The sequence below is a fragment of the Capricornis sumatraensis genome, chromosome 14, assembly GCF_032405125.1.
Source record: "Capricornis sumatraensis isolate serow.1 chromosome 14, serow.2, whole genome shotgun sequence".
Taxonomy (NCBI): domain Eukaryota; kingdom Metazoa; phylum Chordata; class Mammalia; order Artiodactyla; family Bovidae; genus Capricornis; species Capricornis sumatraensis.
The window spans coordinates 13981004-14004837 of NC_091082.1; the positions used below are offsets into that span (position 1 = coordinate 13981004).

The 23834-nt window shown below is 36.0% G+C and overlaps 1 protein-coding gene across 2 annotated transcripts in view; it reads left to right on the plus strand.

Moving 5' to 3' along the window:
- The window catches only part of CD55 (CD55 molecule (Cromer blood group)), a 28200-nt gene extending 5853 nt beyond the window's left edge, over window positions 1-22347 (plus strand). Inside the window, exons 6-10 of one of the 2 annotated variants that reach the window (XM_068986616.1) lie at window positions 3177-3365; window positions 7583-7633; window positions 8414-8497; window positions 11967-11987; window positions 20553-22347. In XM_068986616.1, coding sequence (XP_068842717.1) covers window positions 3177-3365; window positions 7583-7633; window positions 8414-8497; window positions 11967-11987; window positions 20553-20608 — 401 coding nt within the window. In that variant the 3' untranslated portion in view covers window positions 20609-22347. Of the gene's footprint in view, window positions 1-3176; window positions 3366-7582; window positions 7634-8413; window positions 8498-11966; window positions 12975-20552 lie in introns of those variants that run through there. The other variant, XM_068986615.1, reaches the window with a different exon arrangement.
- Window positions 22348-23834: the final 1487 nt, after the last annotated feature.

Below are 23834 nucleotides of genomic sequence, written 5' to 3' on the forward strand. Positions count from 1 at the left end.
TAATACCCACCATCACCTTTCCTATATCATCCAGTTAGGAATGCTGTAACTGATACTAAAGCAAATATGGAAAGCAAGCAGGAGCCAGACCATATCTTTTTTTCTGACAGAGGCAACAACTTGTCACAAGTCTGGACAAGCAGTCTCCCAGTGGAGGCCAACATATTTACAAGCAACTGCTGTCATAAAGTTCACAGAAATGTGTACACCAAGCATGCATTCCAGCACAGAAGAGCTTTTGCACTGCAAACCCAATTTCTCTTTGTGTTTGCTTACAGCTAGTCCAGGTCTTGCTCTCTGTCTAATATCTTCAATTCTGTGGTAAAAACCCTGATGTTTATGTTTTCCACTCTGACTCTCTTACCTGGCTCTGCAACTCTGCAATCACTGACATCTGTATTCTGTGGGAAAGAGGCCTTTTCATTCAGCAACCCCATGTCTTCAACTATCCCTATTAAAGCCCTACTTCTCCTAGTGTAGACTTTCCACCAAAGACTTCAAGTGGAAAGTATAAATTCTTTTTTTTTTTTTTTTATAATTTGTAAAACATTTTTTTTTTTTATTTTTTTTATTTTTTTAATTAAATTTTAAAATCTTTAATTCTTACATGTGTTCCCAAACATGAAGCAGTGAGGTTTTTGACCTCAACTGAGCACACAGCATATCTCAAGTATGCAGTCTGGGCTTTTATCAGCACATGAGGCAGCACTGATGTCCCTTTGTGGATGTGGATATGGAGGTGTGGGTCTAAAGAAGGAAGGAACAATGGACATATTCAGAACCTTTCCTTGGTCATATGCCAGTCAGAGGTGATATTTATTTACCTCTGAAGAAAGCCTCAGTGTCAGAAACACCTGTTTTCCTATCTCTCTGCCAATATTTTCTTTTCAAAAATAATTTTAGTTGACTGCTTGCAGTCAACTAAATAAGGTGACTGATAAGGTGAATAAGGATCACCTCTGATTGGCGTATAACCAAGGAAAAGTTCTGAATATGTCCATTGTTCCTTCCTTCTTTAGATCCACACCTCCATATCCACATACACACTGGAGAAGGAAATGGCAACCCACTCCAGTGTTCTTGCCTGGAGAATCCCAGGGACGGGGGAGCCTGGTGGGCTGCCGTCTATGGGGTCACACGACTAAAGTGACTTAGCGGCAGCAGCAGCAGTACACACTAGCTTAGAATCAGTTGCTGCTATATAATGTCTGTCATTCCAGGCCCCTCTCTTTATCTTAACCTCTCACTTGTAATCACCAAGTATTTTTTCCCTCCTTAATATATTTCTCAAACCTGTGTTATCTTCTCTATATAACACTTTTAATATGGTTGACTAGCCTTCATTTAGACTTTGCAATAAGGGCTATTCCTAACATTTTCAGGGCCTAGAACAAGAGTATAAATGGAGGTCCCTAATCTAAGATTCAGCCCTTCTCAAGTTGATGCCCCCTTCTTGCACTGTGAGGGGGTCTCTGATGCCTGTAAATGGATAGCTCAATCGACACACCCAAATCATATCCCCTATAACCCTTAGCCCCACTCCATTGAATTCTGGCCTAAAGGTGGACACATCAGCAGTATAGACTATTGTCAAGAATATGGACTAGGAGAAACCCTGAAAGGAGTGTTGGCCCAGGGAGTTCTGGGCACCAGTTCCTGGAGCGTGATTTAGAATGGGGTGGGGAGGAGCTCTCATTGAGCATACTATCTCAGCCCTGCAGATTTCCCATCTAGTAGAGAGAGGCACACCCAGAGGAGGGCAAGAGCATGGCCTTTCCATGTGGGAGCTAGGCAGGAGTTCCACTTGCTCAAGTGATGCTGACTGCAGTGGCCACCAGCCTCCATTGTCACACACCTTTAGTGTTTTATCCAGCCTCTACCCAGTCATCCATCTGAAACACAAAGTGACTTGTCTGTTCCCTTCTTGAGAGAGACTTGATAGTATCTCCTCATCACATCCAACGTACCAGGTCTAAACCCCTTCATATAGTGTACAAGTCTAGCCATGGTCTATCCAGTTCTCCACGCTTTATGTCTCGCCCTCCTCCTTCACAAACTGCTGAGGTTGTCTGGATACCTCGGACTTCTTCATGTCCCCACATCATTTCTTATGATGCTGCCTTTGACAGGAAATCCCTTCAGCGCCCCCTACCCCTTTTATTTTATTTTTTAAGAGTTTGCTCTCAAATTTCTCCTGGAAGCTTTTGCTGACTGTATCCACAGTCCCCGGCTGGCTAACTGTTCGTTCTTTCCACATTACTGTGCATGCTTCTGTGATAATCCTCACCATTTTGTATGGAAATGATCTCTTTGAATGTCTCTTTCCACTATAGTTTAAGACAGAGGAACTGTATCTTACTTGGTTATACTGCTATTTATAGAACAATGCCCAGTATGTATTAGATGCTCAGAAACTGTTGGGACTGAACTGATGGTAATGTGTGTTGTCAATACCCACTCAGCCCAGTGTAAATCAGATTAGCTTGTTTTTGTTCCCTGCTTCGATCAGTGGCCTAAAAGTAATTCATAAATAGCTAGTATTGTCTGGGTACTTAAGAGTATTTGATGTGATATAATTTGACATCCTCATGTGATCACATTGCTTTCTTGCTTAAAAAAAAAAAGGACAAGAAAAACAGGTTCATGTTTCTAGAGAATGTGGAACCACTGAATTTTTTTATCAGGGCAGCTGCCAGGGAGAGGCTTCTTTTTATAATATAACAATCAATACTTTGCTTGTATTTGTTTTACAAATTCACCTGCTCAGTAAGATTTACTTCAAATAAAAGGCCAAGAGTCAACACATGCTTTAAAAATTTTATCCTGAAAATCAAAGTCTAATTTTGACTTTTAAAATCTTTTGCTTTATCCAAAATTTCTGTTTCCCACGCATGCCACTTACATTCCCAGCTCCTTTCATTCAGTATTGTTTCTCCCTGGAATCAAAAGCAGAGCCCTCTTCTCTGCTCCAAGGAGGGTATATCTTAGGTTTAAACTCAAGTCCTTTTACTCCTTAAATGGAAGTCTCTGCCTTGCTTTCTCTGAGATGAAATGTTTAATTTAGAAGAATGGTGTATTTTTAGTTCTTTAATGAAATATTTAACATATTTTAATCTTGTTTATAAAATTATCTTGGGGATTTAATTAATTTAACATATGTTATGATGTTTTAAAAGAAATCTTATGTCCAGAACCACCAAAAGTTGACCATGGAATGATTCAAGAGAAACAAAACAGTTATGCATATGGACAGTCTGCAACATATAAATGTATGGAAGGCTTCACCCTACATGGAGAGAGCTCTATCTATTGTACTGTAAAAGATGACCAAGGAGAGTGGAGTGGCCCCCTACCTCAATGCAGAGGTAATCAGTTTGCAAATTTGCAATTCTGTTTATTCTTACTCTTGGGTCTGTATATGGGCTTCAGAGATCATACAGACTCCCTGAGAAATGAATGTAAAATGTTGTACATAAGCATATTTGCATTTTTCTGGGCAACAGACTCTACGAGGGGGTCTATGACTTCCAAAAAGGAAGAAGCACTGATGTGGAGAACATATGTTGTTGCTGTTGTTCTTTAGTTGCTTAGTTGTGGCTCTCTCTTTGCAACCCCATGGACTGTAGCCTGCCATACTCCTCTATCCATGGGATTCTCCAGGCAAGGATACTGGAATGGGTTGCCATTTGCCTCTCCAGGGGATCTTCCCAGCTCAGGAATCAAACTTGAGTCCCCACTTCTTCTGCATTACAGGCAGATTCTTTTACTGCTGAGCCACCATATGGTAAAATACAAATAATACACACATGACCACTGTGAATATATGTATATATGTAATCGGGCAAGTGTGTGCATACTCAGTCATGCCTGACTCTTTGCGACCCTATGGATTACAGCCCACCAGGCTCCTCTGTCCATGGTATTTTCTAGGCAAGAATACTGGAGTGGGTTGCCATTTTCTTGGGATCGTCCTGACCCAAGGATCAAACCCATGTCTCCTGTGTCTGTTGCATTGCAGATGGATTCTTTATGGCTTGAACTGCAGAGTAGGATGGAGATGTATAATTATATATATATATACACACACACACACACACACACACACACATATGTCTCATGTTTTTAGTGAATTAGCTTATATTTGCTGTTTCTTACCATGTTACTTTCAATAAGTTAGTATAGATATATTCTTGTTTATAAAAAAGTGTATAAAGTGGTTTATTTAATTGAGAGGAAATCTTAGATTGAACTGAGAGATCTAAATAATGATCTTATATGTTGTGACAACAAAGAGAAACTCTTGCCCACCTGTTGACTTCATTGAATTGTATTGTTTTCTGCCTCCAGAATTTTTCTCTTATTGACAGTGCTCCCTTGTTTGCATTTCTAGAACTCTCCTGGGAGGTGGCATTTATTTAAGCAGTATCATATTCAAATGCCAGTATAACTCAAATAAATAACTACTTTTATAATTATACTTGAATTTTATTAGCATGGTTTTTAAATAGCATTGCTTATTAATAGTAGTTTTTTCATATAAGTAGTATATGTGAATATTATGAAGAAATGTTAAAACTAGGCTTCCCAGGTAGCTCAGCTGGTGAAGAATCCACCTGCAATGCAGAAGACCTCAGTTTGATTCCTGGGTCAGGAAGTTCCCCTGGAGAAGTGATAGGCTTACCCACTCCAGTATTCTTGGGCTTCCCTGGTAGCTCAGACAGTAAGGAATCCACCTGCAATGCAGAAGACCCAGGTTTGATCCATGGATTGGGAAGATCCTGTGGAGGAGGGCAACCCACTCCAGTATTCTTGTCTGGCGAATCCCCATGGATAGAGGATCTTGGTGGGCTACAGTCCATGGGGTCGCAGAGAGTTGGACGACTGAGTGACTAAGCACAGCACAATGTTAAAACCAAAAAAAAAAAAAAATGTTGATGATTATATAAAATGAGAAGCAAAAGTCTCTTCTAGTCCTACCCTCAAAAGTAGCCACTGTTTACACATATTTCTTCTTAAAATCATATTAATGATATGGGTATATTATTTACTTAACCAGTCTCCTATTGAAGGGAATTTAGTATCTGTTCTAGTTTTTAAAAAATTATTTTAAAAAAGATTCTACAGTAAATATTATTGTGTTCCTTGTATCTGTGCAAATACATTTTTTACAATAAATTCCTTGCAGTGTAATTACAATATCAAAGGTATATGCATTTAAACTTTTGATAGATGTTACCAATATTGTTTCAAAAGAAGCTGTACCAATTTACTGTCCCAGTAATATTGCATATTTATTCTCTGTACCATTAATGATAGTGGTTATTATGATGTGAAGATGTGATAGTTAAAAGGTGGAAATTTCATTTAATGGTTTGAATTCATTTAAAATGAGTAAATTTTGATATTTTAAATTTTAGCCATATGATCCACTTCATATTTATTTCCCCTATTTTATTAAATAATCAGCTATTTAGAATTTACAACTCTATGGTAATGCTCAAGGATGTCATGGCAGGCCAATGCTGGCATGACAATAACTACAAAACCTGGGTAGATTTTTTTTTTAACCGTATTTTAAAGGCAAAAATTGTTCCCTCAGGGAAATAACTAGGGGTGAATGAACTAAAATTCCAAATGAAGGCAAATGATTCTGATGTGCACCTAGACTGAGGATCCATCTTGAACCAGATAAACGACCATTGCTCTCAGTAGTTGTGGTTAGCTAAGATAACACACTGGAAACTGGAATTCTTCAAATGCTGACCCGGTTTTTCCTAAGAGCCATTTGCCGATTTCTAGGAATGCAGATGAGACTGGGGAGCTAGACCCCAAGCTGCCAAAGTACAAAATGAGATCTTCCTGAACCTTATGGTATTTGGAAAACAAACCCATCACAAGAACAGGCTTGTATCAAGCATACAACCAGCATCCTTCTTACAATATTTAAGCTCATTTTGAAGCTTTGTGGAAAGAGAGGCTGTGTTGCTAGAGAGGGCACTGCTAAAGAATAGACTTGGATCTCCCACAGTCTCTCAGGGTTGAGGAAAAAAGATCTACTTCCAAGCAGCAAAAGTAGACTGAGTCATATGGAAACTGTAACCCAGCTCAGTCCTCGTAGGCTGAGGATGTGATCACCGCAAACCAACTTGCCTATCAGAAAAGGATACCCTCCCTTTGGAAGATCATATCATCTGAATTTTATACAATGTATTGCATGTAATAAAAATTATTAGATACTGAGAGATGCAAGAAATTATAACAAAATTAGGAGAAATAAAAAGCAAATAAGAAAAATCTAGATAATTGAGTTAGCAGACAAGGACTTTAAGTGATTAATATATTCAAGATACTAATGGAAAAGATAGAGAACTTCAACAGAGATTTGGATTCTATAAAATGGAGTAAGACAGACATTCTTCAGTGGGAAAATATAGTATCTGAGCAGCACAGTAGACAGATTTAACAGCAATTTGGACATAGCAGGAGATGGTATTGGAAACTGGAAGAAAGGTTAATTAAAACTGAAGAACAAGGAGAAAAATGAAAGTAGAATACAGACCAAATTTAAGAGACATTTGAGATATGGCTGTTCTAATTATGATTAAAAAAATAGTGGGGAGAAAGAGAGAGAGAGAAGCATAAGAAATACACTAAGAGATAATGACTGAAAAATTTCCCAAACTGATGAAATATATCAACCAAGAGATTCTAAAAACTTTCAGGACTCTAAGAAGAATAAAAACAAAACCATCTCCAGGCACCTCATAGTAAAAGTTTTTCAAAACTCATTCATTTTACAGATGAGAAAACTGAAGCTTAGAGAAGTGGACAGCAGTCTTTAATATCTGGTCAAACAGGCTTACACACTGCTCAGTACTGCCTTATGAGGGAGATTGGATCAGCAACTCAAAGTCAAACAGACCTAAAATTTTAATGTTAGATTGGTGACTCTCAGAATAGGGTCTTCACTAAATCTGCACTTGAAATATTTGTTATCTCACTTAAAATCCAAAGAGGAACTAAACTTTTTTTCTGTGTAAGATTGGTAACCAACACAAGAGGAGAAAAGGGATTTACGGTAGTCTGATTGAATTTATTGCTTTAAAAGAGAAGTGAAACAAAACAAGTTCCCAAGGTCACTAGCATGTCCTGACTGCTTTGGAAAAACTGACTATGTTTTGCTTATCTTTGTTGCTTCAAGGTTGCATCCTGTTCTTTGGTCTTGGCATGAGGGAAAAAGGACAATTTATGAGAAAAACTCTTTATTTGAGGGGTATTAAGAATGAGATCACTGCCAGTTCTGACTTTGATTTCCTTTTTCAAATAGAAAACAGTTTTAGGAATCTCAGTATTACTTTGGTGTAAATCCACTTTAGTTGCCTATAGGTGCAACTTATTTCAAAGCAAAGATAATATATAGCATTTCAGTTCCTTGGGAAAGACATGAGAATACTTGGTTTCCTAAAAGTCATACTTAGGTATTTGTGGGGAAAGAGAAGAGTCAGAGCAAACAGCTGGTTCCTAAATCTTAACTTGGACAGCATTATTTACCTAATTTTATTATAACATTTTTCTTCTACAGAAACTGATGTCTCACCAACAGTTCCGAAATCCACTGAAGTAAATGTTCCAGGTACCAAAGTCCTATCAACTCCTCAGAAACCCACCACAGTGAATGTTTCAGCTACAGAAACCCCATCAACTCCTCAGAAACCCACCACTGTAAATGTTTCAGCTATAGAAACCCCACCAACTCCTCAGAAACCCATCACTGTAAATGTTTCAGCTGCAGAAACCCCACCAACTCCTCAGAAACCCACCACTGTAAATGTTTCAGCTACAGAAACCCCACCAACTCCTCAGAAACCCATCACTGTAAATGTTTCAGCTACAGAAACCCAACCAACTCCTCAGAAACCCATCACTGTAAATGTTTCAGCTACAGAAACCCCACCAACTCCTCAGAAACCCATCACTGTAAATGTTCCAGCTTCAGAAACCCCACCAACTCCTCAGAAACCCACCGCTGTAAATGTTCCAGGTATGGAAACACCACCAACTCCTCAGAAACTCATCACAATAAATTCTTCAGCTACAAAGCCCCCACTTGTTTCTCAGACATACACCACTGTAAATGTTCCAGCTACAAAGGTCCCATCACCTCCTCAGAAACCTACCACAGCAAATGGTTCCGCCACGACAGCCTGGAATTCCCCAATATCAAACACTGTCTTTACAGCAGCTCAGAATCCCATCATGCCAAATGCTTCTGCAACCACACCAACAACCCAAAGATTCACCTCAGCAAAATCTTTACTTACACAGAATCTTAAAGCTACACAAAAGTCCACTTCTGTACATACGACTAAGGGTCTCCGTATAACACAAAGATTGACCTCTGCTCGTGTTACAGCAGCAAAAAGTACAGCTGTTCCCAGGACAACCCTGCGTTTGCATGCAACAAGCGCACCTAAAGGAAGAGGAAGCGCTCCTTCAGGTCAGTTGACTCAGTTCAGGTTTGCACATATGGATTTTATGTGCCATGGTAGAAATTTCAAATTCATCAGCGTTAAAAAATTAAGAAGTCTCTGGTTTATTGTTTCTTCATAGCAATGTTCTGAGCTTCTTCAAAGGTTAACTTTGGATTGTGCTACAGCATACCTTTAAGAAAGAAATATTTTTGCAATGATACAGAAAAAGGTTGTGGTGTCATAAAAGCAATTCTAAATTAATGTCAGTAAAAAAAATGCTTCTTTTCATGTTAGCTTTAGGGAGCCACTGAATTTCTTATGATCCCTCAAAGAACCAAGTAGGTATAATCCTTTAGGTTGATTTCTAGGTCTGATTCAATGACAGAGACCCATCCCTCAGCATGCTAAAGGAACTCTCCAGATTCCCTAGAGTTGATGATTTGATTAAGTACCTTAATAGTATCTTCTAAGTAATTAAAAAGACAGAGTTCTTTGAAATCTTTCAGGTTAACTCTTTAAATGACAGTTTTTATGAAAGCAGAGTAACATATGCTTTAGATTTCAGGAAAACCTACTGAGTGAATGAAACCCATCTAACTAATGCTTTTTCAGACCAACAGGATGTCTTCTTATTTTACAACTTGCTTAATGAATAGCCATTTTTATAGACACTCTTCTTCTCTAATAGAGATATGTGGATTTTTGGTTGTTTTTATCCGTTTGTTTTTATCTTTTTTTTTTTTTTAATCTCAATAGGACTGAGCCAAGAGGCAGTTTTTAAAATTATTTTAACTTTTCACTGACATCAACACACAGAAAATTGTACAAAATATACATATAAGGCTTAATAACTTTCTTAAAGCAAATATCAATGTAACTACCACATATGTCAAGAAATAGAGCAGTATCAGCTCCTCACCTTCCAGACACTCTTCTCCAGCCAGTGAAACTGTGGCTTTCTGCTCTCTGTGCCAAGTGGCCTAGGGATTTCTCCCTGCTGCGTGCAGGCAAATCCCACTCCCTGCAACTCATCTGCGGCCTGAGCTCTCTTGGCTTTGATTTATTTCTGCCTGAGTTAGTTTGTTCTTCCATGTCTTCAAATAGTTATCATTGTTGTTTTTTCAGTACATTGTCCAAATTTCATAAATTTCCATACTCAAGCTCATTTGGCCATTACCCAGAATCTTTAAGAACTTAAAACATTGCAGATATTATTGTTGAAATTTCCTTTGTATGTTTCTTTATTCCTTTAGGTAAAAGGTCAAATACACAAAATCTCACTCCAATTAGTTCCCTTTTTAAAAAAGGGAACCTCAATTCCTGCCTGCTTCTTTAAAAAAAATTTCATCAAAGTGTTCTTGATTTACAATGTTGTGTTCATTTCTTCCATACAGCAAAGTGACTCAGCTTGTATATATAAATCCCAACCTTCTAATTTATCTCTCCCTCCAACCTTTCCCCTTGGATAACCATAAATTTTGTGTTCTAAGTCTGTGAGTCTGTTTCTGTTTTGTAAATAAATTCATTTGTATCATTTTTTTCTTTGTAGATTTCATAATATGTGATATCACATGATGTTTGTCTTTGTCTGACTTACTTCACTCAGTGTGGCAGTCTAAAGGCCCATCCATGTTGCTGCACATGGCATTGTTTCATTCTTTGTATGGCTGAGTCATACTCCATTGAGTATATGTACTGCATCTTCCTTACCCATTCCTCTGTTGATGGACATTTAGGCTGCCTCCAAGTCTTGTCTATTGTGAACAGTGCTGCAGTGAACACTGGGGTGTCTATATCCTTTCATATTAGAATTTTTATCTTTTTTGGATCTATATTCAGGAGTACTGGATCATATGGCAACTGGACTATCTTGGTAGCTTAGCTGGTAAAGAATCCGCCTGCAATGCAGGAGACCCCGGTTTCATTCCTGGGTCGGGAAGATCCCTTGGAGAAGGGATAGGCTACCTACTCCAGTATTCTTGGGCTTCACTGGCAGCTCAGGCGGTAAAGAATCTGCCTACAGTGCAGGAGACCTGGGTTCGATCCCTGGGTTGGGAAGATTACCTGGAGGAAGGCATGGCAACCCACTCCAGTAATCTTGTCTGGAGAGTCCCCATAGACAGAGCAGGCTGGCGGGAGTCATAGGTTCACAAAGGGTGGGGCACGACTGACCGACTAAGCACACACACACAGCAACACTATTCTAAGTTTTTTAAGGACTCTCCATACTGTTCTCCATAGTGGATGTACCAATTTACATTCCTACCAATAGTGTAGAATGGTTCCCTTTTCTCTACATCCTCTCCAGCATTTATTGTTTGTAAACTTTTTAATGATGGCCATTCTGACCAGTGTGAGATGGTACCTCATTGTGCAAGCTCCCTCTCTGTGTTTTTATTCTTATGCTACATGTATGTCACCATAAGTAGTACATATTATTGCTTTGCATGTTTTTTATAATTTGCATAAACAGTATGTCATATATTTCATTACCTAACTTGATTTTTGCACTCAACATTGCTTTTGTGGCTTATATTGATCCAATTAGATTCAGTTCATTAATTTTACATTTATATGTGGTTACTGACTTCTTAAAATTTTACAACATCTCTGGCCCTAAAAATTTTAGGTCGAATATATAGGTTTAATAGGGCAAGGTGAAGAGAAACAAGTTCACTTAGTATAAATTTGTTATAGAGCTAACTGTGTTGAAATACCTTTTACTGCATGAATATGATAATTCTACAAATTTAACAAACTTTTCAATTATTTTAAATGATTAGGATAAAAATACAGTGAATATTTGGGATCAAATTTCTCTCTTATATACAGTTAACTTACCCTTTAAATATTGTATGCCTTTTCTGCTTTTATTGAAAAAATAGTAGTAGCTACTACTGAGTGTAATCCATAATGCATGTGCCATGCACCTTCCATTTGTCAGTGTGAGTCCTCACAGATGACTTGCCACACGTCATATAACCAAATTTACATAGTGTTTGTTTCAGTATTCAATAACTCTTTAGTCACATTTTATGTTTCTATTGTTGGCTGACTTTGTTTGATAGAAAGAAAAAAAAGAAAGTGAAGTTGCACAGTCATGTCCAACCCTTTGCGACACCATGGACTGTAGCCTACCAGGATCCTCAGTCCATGGGATTTTCCAGGCAAGAGTACTGGAGGGGGTTGCCATTTCCTTCTCCAGGGGATCTTTCCAACCCAGGGATCAAACCCAGGTCTCCTGCATAGTAGGCAGATGCTTTACCATCTGAGCTACCAGGAAAGTCCTTGTTTAATAGAGAAAGATACTAATGTGTGTTACTTGATTGTTAGTAATATGATTGCTTTCATTAATTTATTTATAATTGTTTATTTTAGTTACTTTTGAACTTTAAGTACAGTTGATTGATAAACATATATTTATTAAATTGCTAGCAAATCAATGACTTTAAAACATTTTTACTTTTGTAATTCTTTCCTTTTTTCCTTCTTTAGTTGCTAGCACCATTGCATCGGGTAAGTGTGACTCTCTGAGAGTCCGCAGAATTTGTCATCGCATTTGGATATATAATTCCTGGAAAAGAATATTGTTTTTTTACTGTCCTTGTTGTTGCTGTTCAGTCACTAAGTTGTGACCAACTCTTTATGATCCCATGGACTGTAGCATGTCAAGCTCCTCTGTCCTCCACTATCTCCCAGAGTTTGGTCAAATTCATGTCCATTGAGTTGGTGATACTGTCTTAGGGATACTATCAGAATACAGTATGTGTGGGTGCCAAAGAGAAAACAGGTAAAGGCATCTTATCGACAAGAACATTTGCCACCGTGTTCTTGTTCCAGGGTAATTTGAGGAGAACTTCAAATCATTTGGCCAGTCAGTCAAGTATTATTGCATGCCTAGTGGCTCACTGCATCTGATTTTAGTGCCTAAGAGTCACAAGAGGAGAGAGTATTCCATACAGTTTCTATCCTCAAGTGTTTTATAATTAATCATAAACTACTCATTGACTATTTCTAGATTTGTCCTGTCCCAAGTAAAACAAAGAGTGTTACTTTTGGTTATATCTTCTTCCTTTTCCCTTCCCAGTCAGTGGTTTAAAGTAAAGTTTCTCCAAAAACTGCTCTGTTGCTGTAGGCATGAGACCAAAAACATACCTCTTGTTGTGATTTCTTCTATCATTTTGTCCAGTCCTTTTTTGTTCGTAAATATATCATCTGATGTTATGTATTAACAAGATGAATAAGATCATAAAAGAAATGTCTGTTAAGAAGCTATACAGCTAAATTGGCATATTGATAAGTAATGTCTAATGGAAAATACACCTATAAAAATTTGTAAGAAACACTTTGATTAATGTGTTTATAAGTTGAAAGCTCATCTTATGCATGCATGAATTAGCCATGTAACTATGAAACTGAAAGTAATACTTGCTTTTATTATTTTCAGTTACTTATTATAGTTTTTATGTTTTAAGCAAAACTCTTTTAAGCTAAAAGATTTATTTTGAAAGATTCCAACAGTTGCAATTCATTTTGTCCATTCTATATTTTAAATAAAAATAAATGTATTCTAAGTGAAAATCTCATGATCTAATGGCTTAATGACATTTTTAATAGATGAAGTTAAAATTTAATAGATACACTTTTTCTTCTAGTTCAGTGGCATTCAGTGAAAATTTGAGGTGCTTATTATTTTTTCTGAAATTCTTTAAGTATATATTGTGTGATTTTCCAGAAACTTTCCCTTAGGGTTAGTTGTAATTCCAACCTGTGCTTAAAAATAAAGAGGAATTCCTTCTCTCTTATATCAGATATATGGTAATATTTTTCTTTGGGATCTTATACTTATAAAACATAAACCTGAAAATTATCTTTACTTCTTAAATGTATTCTGTGAATGAGGTCACTTTTCTCATTTTAAAGATAAACTATACAACAAGGAAATTGCTTTTATTGATTGCACTGCAATGCACATGAGTGACACAAATGATATTAGAACTTTGCATTTGAATGCAAAAACTTTGAATTTTTTCCTGTTTAACTTTGCCAAGAAATAGAGACTGACTGCTCATCTGAGAACTTTATCTGCTGTGTAAGTGAAGCCTGCCTTGTGATTTTCTTTAAAAAATTTTATTTGTTTATTTATTTTTGACTGTCTTGGGTCTCAGTTGCCACGTGTGAGATCGTCATTATGGTGCAAGGGCTTTACAGTTTGCTGTCCATGGGTGGTCTGATTGAGGCCTAGTTGCCCCAAAGCATGTGGGATGTTTAGTTCCCTGCCTAGGGATCAAACCCGCATCCCCTGCATTGGAAGGCTGATTCTTAACTACTGGACCTCCAGTTATATCCCTGTAAGATGATTTTAAAGCTATTCTCTGCTGTGTATTAGTGTATTTTCCAAAAACAATGGTTGTTTTTTTTTTTTTTTTTTCCATTATTACCCTCTCCCCCTCAAGGATCTTGTAAGGCATTTCTTCCTAATCATCCCTATAAAATATTAATACTACAGATACAATATAAATCTATTTATGTACTGTATGCACATCTGTACTTTATATGTAAAAAGTAAAAAAAAAAAAAATCAAAAACCCTTTATCCCCTTTAAGGATGATACCAACCCCACTGAGAATACATGCTGTATATAGTTGTGGAGTTTTCTGTTTGTTTTTGTTGACAGTATTTTATAGAAGGATGGCGTGTGCTTTGGAGTCAGTCAGACCTTGGTTTCAATCCTGTTTTGGATTTTTTTTTTCCATTTAATAATTACTCAAACCAAGTGATTTACTTAATCTCTCTGAGTCTCAATTTTTTTCATTTATGAGATGGTGATCATGATTCTTATTTAAAGTCTTGGAAGCTTAATGAAATATGGGTTGTGAAAACTACTGGCATAGTGCTAAAAATTGGGTAAATTTCAGCTTTAAGAATTCTTTTTTATTTTGTTACTATTATCTTTATGAGATGGATTTCTGACAATTTTATCGTTCCCTCTGGCCACACCAAAGAATCAGATAGCCCTTTATTAGAGTAACATGTGCATCTTGGGTCGGTGGTAAGGACTGCACTGAAACATGCTTGTGTATTATTTCATTTACTGCTCACAACTGTCCTATAATGTAGCTGTGTCCTACCTTGTAGTTGAGAGGAACCGTGGCTGTGCAAGAGTCTTACCTTGCTCAAGGTCACACAGCTATTAGGCACTTGAACAGAGGGAGATGATTATTTTCTTTAGCACTCAGTGCTTGAAAGGGTAGAAAAATTCTTTTCCTAGATCTGTACAACTCAAATTTAACAATTAAGATAGTCCTGATTCTTTATAAGTGTTGTTTTTTTTTCCCTTCATTGCTGAAATCCTATGTTGTGACACTCACAAGCCGCTTGAGCAATTAGCAATAGTAAAGAAAAAGAAATTAAGAGAATGCTCAGTGAAGTATCTAAAGTATGTTTTCTTTTAAATATCACATGCTTATTTACTTATGCTTTTATGTTAAATAGGATTATAAGAAAGAACAAAACCTGTTCATAGCTTTCTTAGTTTTTCACAGTACAGAGAGTGCATTTCCACTTTATGGCATGTGTATAAACGAGACCTTTTGAAATGACCAGATGAATCCACATTTCTTCAGGAAAGGAGGCAGCCTCATTCTGATTTGGGTTGTTCAGGAGTGGAGATAATACTCTATATATTAATGTAATACCCATCTAATACAAATTTAGTTTGAGTAATCTCAGGTATGTTTATTGAGAAGATTATGAACAGTTAAAATCATGCATTTTACTATTGACAAGTACCATGCCAGTTGTTGGAGATAATGTGCTAATATGTGACAAACTGCTTGGCACTGTTTTAAGTACTAGGTGAATATATCTCTACATAATGGGGAACATTACTAAAATACTCCTTTTACATAGAGAAAAACATTTCTAAAATTATGTGATTTTCCTACCCAAATGCTCCTTCATGACACTGGAATCATAATCTTAACTTCATTTATAATATTATAGTTTCATTGATCCCAGGTTGTTGTTATTGTTCAGTCGCTCCAACTCTTTGCTACTCCATGCACTGTAGCACACCAGGCTTTCCTGTCCTCCACTATCCCCTGAAGTTTGATTTGCTCAAGTTCACCTCTATTTAGTCAGTGATGCTATCTAACCAAGTTGGCCTAAATTGTTTTAGTCTGAAATTAGTACTGATTCACCTTTGGGTAAATTTTAGATCATAAACTATTGCCTTTATAAAGTTTTCTTTGTTTTAATTTGCAAAATAGTATTCTTATTAATTATTAAGGAGGAATGATTTATTTAGAATAATACTTCTCATATTTCTGTAGTTTGCATTGGTTTTCTGTTAAAACATAAACCTTCACATTTTCTTTTAGAATCACATATATGTGCTGACCAGTGTTCTAAGAATATTCCCACTTTTGTCATACAAACATTTGGGATCACTTTAAAATTTTTCGATTTTCATTTATCATTCAAATTGAAAATGGAATTTTTCTGCAACATTTGAAAATGGTGGGATTAATGGGAAGTGGTAAAACAAAAAGAAACCCCAAATTTTAAAGGAGGCATGACTTATTTTATTAGTGCAATCTTTCAAACTAATGCTATGGTGCTAAGGAGTCAATTATAGAAATTGGGTAAAATACTGTAAATTCTGTGGTAGAAACAGCTGTTTTTAAAATTATGTATCCACATGGCAGCTCAATTATGTGACATTGATCCTATTTTGCTGATTTGAAAGTGGACACACATGTTAGTCACATTAGCTTCAGTTGCTTTTCTAGTATCATTTATACTTTGTAGTACAGATCAAAAAATAGAGTTCAAGGATTTGGGAGGGTGTAGGCTTAGCAGCAGCAGCAGCAGCAGTGGGGAGGAAAAGGGATACGCAGGTTGTGAGGAGAAAGAGCAGTGACTGGTTTTAAGAAGAAAGTTTATGTGTAAAAATCAAGGTATAATTTTTTTTTTACAGTTGATCAAATTATTTCATCAATTATTTGTTGTTGTTCAACTCAAAATAGTGTGTTTAATATTGAAAGTAAATACCAGTTTCCCTAAATGAAATTTTATCTGCAATAGAATAAACACTGGAAAGCATTTCTGTAGTTTTACTCTCCGTGCCCAGATACCGATGCCTTTCTTATGATAGAGAAAGGCCTACATCTCTGTTACCTTTACTATGAACTGAGTAAATGGCCTTGCCATTAACCACATATGGAAGCTTCACCTTTCTCAGACTCAATTTAATAATCTACAAAATAAATGTGAACTCCAAGACATCTTCTAGTGCTGAAATTGCACATAGTACAGTCAATATGTTTAAATAATCAGTGATCAAATAATTTAAAATTAAGCATGGTGGGGTTGAAACATTTTAGAATCCTCTCAAATCTGTAAGATTTTATTTGAGTATTATGATACTTCATTTTAAATATTTCATTTTCCCTTGAAAGAAAACAGGATAAATAACATGTAGATTTTACTGTCAAACTTATGACATAAGCAAGCAAGCAAAATATAATTCATGTCTCCTGTTTTTTCTTTAACTTACCTGATAATCAGTATGTTTGTCATTGTGAATTACACTGTATATGTAATTGCTCATTTCTATATTGATTAACTTACCATTTTTCCCCCCTCAAGGATGTGTTGCTGTTACTATAATAATTGGTATCATAATTCTAGTCAAAATTTTCTGGGACAGTGGAAAATCAGGGTGAGCAAAAATTCTGATGATTTTTAAAAATTTGTTCTTAGCTTCTTTCCAGTAAAACATGACACTATAACAGTAGATAACTTTCTAAGCTTAATTGTATTTTTTGACATGCTATATCTTTATTCCTTTCATCTATATTTACTATCTTGGATGAATAGCCTGTGTCTTAATCTCAGTATATACAAGAACATTAAGTGATTTGAAAGCCAAAGTCTCATTGCAACCTATTGATCAACTCATCTTTTTCCTCTACAGAGTAAAATTTATGAGTATCTGTGTGTTGTACAGAAGTGAAACTCTCTAGAAAAAGAAACTCTAATGTATTGCTAAATTGCATATGATTAGGCCTATGAATAAATCAAATTTATTAATAGACACCAGTCTAGCCAAAGTCAGCCCAGTAGTTAAGATGGTGGGTTCTAGAGCCTGGCTGCTTGATTCCAATTCAGGGTCTACTGTTTATATGCCGTTTGACTGTGAGGAGCTTCACCTCTCTATGCCTCAGTTTTCTCATTTGTAAAATGGGGGGAAATAATAGTACCCACTTCATGGGGTTGTAGTATCTGTTTTGTGGGATCAAATGAATCACCACCTGCAAAGGGGTTAAGATCTTACTTGGCACATAGTAAGCACTCAGGTGATAAGACAACGCAGAAAGAAAAAAAAAATCAGTACTTGAAACGTCTGATCTGCATTGAATATACATGTGTTAAATATCAGGTCATGCTTGGCTCTGATAAATCCTGTAGACAGAGTACTATTTAAATTGACCTTCTGTTTCGTAGATTTTATCATTCAGAAAACTGTGGAGTTCACAGAAACTGAATTCTTTTTGAAGTGCCCTAAAGCCTGTCTATTTTATCATTGCTTAAGAACAATTATATTTTAATGCTGTTACTCAATTGCCTTTTCAATTCTTTGGATGATGTATCTCCTTTTTAGCCTTCATGGCTCTTTCCCTTGTCTTTAAGTGAACGATATTATTTAAGCCTATTATAAGCTAAAGTATGAAGACATTCTTTACATCACTAAGCAGTTCAGTCTTTTGCTAAAACCATTTGGCCACTAGGTCCTATTTTTTGGTCAGGTTTTATAGATATTTGTTTACTGTTGATAAAATACTCAGATGCGTTAAGAGCAAATGTAGTAAAATATGACGTCTTCTTCAGATTTTTCTGAAACTTTTAAAGAATGTGGTTTAGAGCTCAGTATAAATAACAGAATTCTAAGTCATATAAAGTGAGTTAAGTTGATACAGATGCCTCCTCAAGACTATTTTGGGAAAAAAGAATAAAACATTTTTTTCTGTACTTCCTTACATTTAGTCCAGTTCTTCTTGTGAATTGGAGCATTATCAGTATAATTCTCAAGCCAATATTCCAGGGCTTGTTAGGTTGAGGGGGAGGGAATGGAATGAGTTTGCTGGGAGCTTTCTCTTGGCTATCATCAGTTTCTTCAGATACTTTGGTAAAATAATTGACCATGATATTTTTAATAGAATGAAAAGTGCTGAAATGTAGAAGGAAGGAATATTTATGTTTTATTGGGATTTTGCTGTAAACCTAATTCTTCTATTTCTGAATCAGAGAAAATTCATGCAAACCCCTAAGAAAGAATTTGCCTTTTTTTTTTTAAATGTCCATTTAAAAACACCCCACTTGCCTTATTTTGGAAGTATAAGCTGTTGAGAGTAAGAGCTAACTTTATATATTCCTTGTTATTCTCTCAATTTTATGCTGATTTCATAAAGTTTAATTTTCAATGAGACAGAGGAAAGAGTAAGTAAGTGTGAAGGTGTCTTACACCTTACCTGTTGATCCTTTGTTTTTGCCTGTCCAAGGATTTATTTACATCTTTTAGAAGTGTTGGTATATATGACACATTTTAGCTTATAAAAAGATTGTGATTGTAAACAAATGCTCATGTTGCTTTTTGATTGAGCTTTAAACTTTCATAATCCAATCACTATTTTCCTTCTCTACTATTCAGCTCTTACTACACACATGAGAACAACAAAGCACTTAAGTGTCATGATTCACTGTAACTGGTGATGCTGCAGAAGTAAGACCTCTGGTAATTTACAAAAGGTATACGGTTCAGTAAAATCACATTTCTGTGTCTTGGAAAATGTCAGTTAACACAAAGGCTTGGTATATATCTGTGACTATTAAAGGACAATGCAGGTTTAAACCTCTATTATTGTTAGAATTGTTTTTCTTTGTTGAATGATTGAGTAACACATTGATTTTTGTTAATGTGACACGTCTTCAGCCTTCCACTCTTCAGCAATATACCTATTATCTCATTCTGTGCTTTTTACTCAGTTTATTGAAATGTTTGGATGTTCACAATCCTGTAAATAATCTGGGAAAAAAGCAAAAGATTGATACATTAGGGCTTACAAATAGGAATGTTTTCATTGTGACTACTTGCATCATGAGATGGTTGGCTCATACTCTATTTGTTTCTCCCATTTGTAATATTTAAGAAATATCAAATCTATTTTAAAAAGTCTTTTATAAGTCATGTTTATAGAACTTATCTCTATTATGTTGTGAGTCAAAATTATCAAACAAAACTGACAATATGTATGTATGTGTGAAACTTTCTAGGTATCTTCTTCTTTTGATTAAACTTTCTTCTATTCCAGGGAGTTTCCATTGATTTTTAATCTGAAAGTATCTTAGTTGAATCTAACTTGGTAATTAATCACAAGAAACTAAAAACTCAAGTGTTATATTTTAGTTGGTGTTGCTTAAAGAATCCAACTGCAATACAGAAGACCTGGGTTTGATCCCTGAGTTGGGAAGAACTCCTGGAGAAGGGAATGGCTACCCATTCCAGTAATTAAAAAATTAGTGGAAATTTTTCTTGCCTGGAAAATTACACAGACAGAGGAGCCTGGCAGGCTATAGTACATGGGGTCACAAAGAGATGGATATGACTGAGTGACTAACACACTTTCATATCTGCTGCTGCTGCTGCCTAGTCACTTCAGTCGTATCCATCTCTGCAATCCTATAAACTGTAGCCCACCAGGCTCCTCTGCCATGAAATTCTCCAGGCAAGAATACTGATGTGGGTTGCCATGCCCTTCTCCAGGGGATATTTCCAACCCAGGAATCAAACCCAGGTCTCCTGCACTGCAGGCAGTTTCTTTACCACTGAGACACCAGGGAACTATACTGGGTGAGATTGTCCATGCTCTATAACTTACTAACTTTGCATTTTTTTGGTACCCCAAATTAACCAACTATTCTAGTTCATGATTTATCACATAGTAATTAAAAAATGAATATATATAACCAGTCAGTAAAGTTATTTTGGTTTTAACTTTTTTTTTTTCTTACTTTCAGGACATATGTGTATAACATTGACAATTTTGCTTATGATGCTAGAAACCGTTGGCTAACTGAGCCAAAGAAGTTGAGAAGAAAGTGTTTTGCATGTTATCTTGTTTTTAAGATGCATAGGAATGTCCACGAGGCAAGGAAAGATGAATCTGTCCTGGAATCACGTTCTCAATACTCCTAAGACCCTTGAAAATAGAACAATTCATAAGATTAAGAGTGATTACTTTCATAAAAGTGTGGGAAAGTGGAGAGATTTGTTCATGTTTAGAATGTGAGAAAGAAAAAAAAGTGAATTTTTTTCACCAAATATGTAATGTTATTTTTATTTATAAAAGACACAAAAAATTAAAACAATTGGATACTGAAAACAAGTGAACCAGTCTCTCATAAGGAAAATTGTCAAAGAGATAAAACATATTATACAATAATTTTCCTTGACTAAAAGGCATTTTCTACTTTTCTTATTCTATTAAAATGAGCCTGAATTAGTTGGCAGATTTTTTTAAAGAAAAAAAATGCTGATGATCCAAGAGTGTTGAGTTTCTTGGGTTAGTTGGTGACAAAGGAAGAATGCAGAATGAAGGAATAATTCTTCCTTTTGCATAAAGCACAGATAGTGAATTAGCCCCTTATCTGTAAGACAGATCAGCTATAATTTTGTTAGAACAATCTTTTCTATTTGAAAAAATGTCCCCATGAAAGAGTGAAAGTTGTCTTAGATTGCTTAATATCTTTTAAACTCTGTAGACATATTATAATATTAGTATAAGAAAAGATGCTATATTTCTGAAGTGAGATGTTCATATTCAAATTGTAAATCTTATTCTTTGGTAATATTAAGTTTAATTTATATTTATTTATGTCTTACATGTATATCAGAAAAAGTTCAAGGAGATATGTAAAGCAAAATTTATTTTCCCTAAGTAGAAATAACCACATTTTTGTCTCATGTAGTATTTGACATTTATTTTCTTGTATAAAGTATTCATAAATAAGGGAGCCCCTTCCTGCCTTTCATAGGAGTGCTGCCCTTTGGCCTAGTGAGAATCACTTTTAATGTGTTACTTGTTGTTGATTTACCTAAAGGCAATCACATCAGTTTCCAGATTCTTAATATGTTCTTATCATCTTGCCACTTACATGTTAAGTGTTGGAATAGACTAGAATATATACACATATAAATTTCACAATAATTATATTGTCACATTGCTTCATTGACTTTGTTGTTCAGTTCAGTTCAGTTGCTCAGTCGTGTCCGACTCTTTGCAACCCCATGAACCGCAGCACGCCAGGCCTCCCTGTCCATCACCAACTCCCGGAGTTCACTCAAACCCATGTCCATTGAGTTGGTGATGCCATCCAACCATTTCATCCTCTGTTGTCCCCTTCTCCTCCTGCCCTCAATCTTTCCCAGCATCAGAGTCTTTTCAAATGAGTCAGCTCTTCGCATCAGGTGGCCAAAGTATTGGAGTTTCAGCTTCAACATCAGTCCTTCCAGTGAACACTCAGGACTGGTCTCCTTTAAGATGGACTGGTTGGACCTCCTTGCAGTCCAAGGGACTCTCAAGCATCTTCTCCAACACCACAGTTCAAAAGCATCAATTCTTCTGTGCTCAGCTTTCTTTATAGTCCAACTCTCACATCCATGCATGACCACTGGAAAAACCATAGCCTTAACTAGATGGAACTTTGTTGACAAAGTAATGTCTCTGCTTTTTAATGTGCTGTCTAGGTTGGTCATAACTTTTCTTCCAAGGAGTAAGCGTCTTTTAATTTCATGGCTGCAGTCACCATCTGCAGTGATTTTGGAGCCCAAGAAAATAAAGTTTATCACTGTTTTCATTGTTTCCCCATCTGTTTGTTGTTAAAATGTTTTAAAATAAATTCCGTAAGCATCATGACATTTCACTATAAATATTTAAATATGTATTTCCAACAATAAAGACTTTTTCCCTAACTAGCCACATCATCACAACTAACAAGATTAATAGTAATTTCCTAATAGCTTCTAATATTAGGAAATTCTTTTAACTTCCTTAAAAGTCCTGCAAATAGGCCAATGTCTATCTACCAATTCATTCATTTGTTAAATAGGAGGACCTACTCTACCTGCTGTGACAGTCTGTGCTTCCTGGGGTAGTAGCAAGGATAATACCGATTTAGTTACTCAGAAAAATACCTAAGAGCCTACTCCAAGCAGGTTATCATGTGCTAAGTGCTGCAGCTACCAAATGACAGCACAGTATCTACCGACTTATCTACTTAGAAGAAGACCAAAACCATATACTTATTGAGAGAAAGAATGTAAAGTTATAAGTGTTACACTTGTACAGAATATAAGGAGTACTTAAGCTGTTTTCGCTAGGTGGTGGGCTGGGATCATTCAAGACTGTACAAACTGAGAAAGGGCAGATAGATGAGATTCACATGGCAGGATTGGGGACTGCAAACAGCATAGCAAGCTCAAAGTAGGAAAGGCTTAGAGAGAGGACTATGGTGTGTCATATGTTTAGTGTAAAATAATAAATTCTGGATAGTTTATTTTGATGTGATTAAATTAAAAGTTGGAATCAATGGTCACAAGTTTGTAGCAAGAGTTTTAGATACTGGGAAACATTAAACTTTGACAATAAATTATACTGAGTTAGTCTTTACATCTTATTAGTTAGATAAGGGTATAAGCTGAAAAATATCTAACAACCAGTTTACATGAAGAAAACAATAATAGAAATAAGTATATTAAGTATAATGGGATTTTCCTGTATGACTTATAATTTGTACCCTGTAATCATGAAGCTGAGTAGTTTTACATTTTCCCAAGGTAAGCTCTTCTATAATATACTTTAATTGCTAAGATTGCATTATTGCTTTTACTTTTGAGACTGGTGCTTATTTGTTGTAGGAAATTATACTTGCTCACCACAGAAAGTTGTGTTTTACAGTATTTAATCCACAATTGCTATCAAATTTCTTGGAACATTTGAACATTAATTATTTTTGTTTTATCACAACTTGGCACTGTTTTTTCAGTCAATGCCCAAAGTGGAAATGCCTTATTTTCCACACACCCACTTTGAGTGTTCCCTTCACCCCCTTGCCTGAGTTAAAAACTGCCTCTTCTCTCAGGTTGGTGATTCCTTTGCAGCCCACTCCAGTGGTGGCTGGTTTATTTTCAGAATGCAGATGCTTCAGTGTTCAGAGGTGGTGGCGTTTTCCTTGTTCCCCCTTGCCACTACTTCCATCTCAGATCTCCCATATATTCTTTAAAAAATAATTATTCTTTTT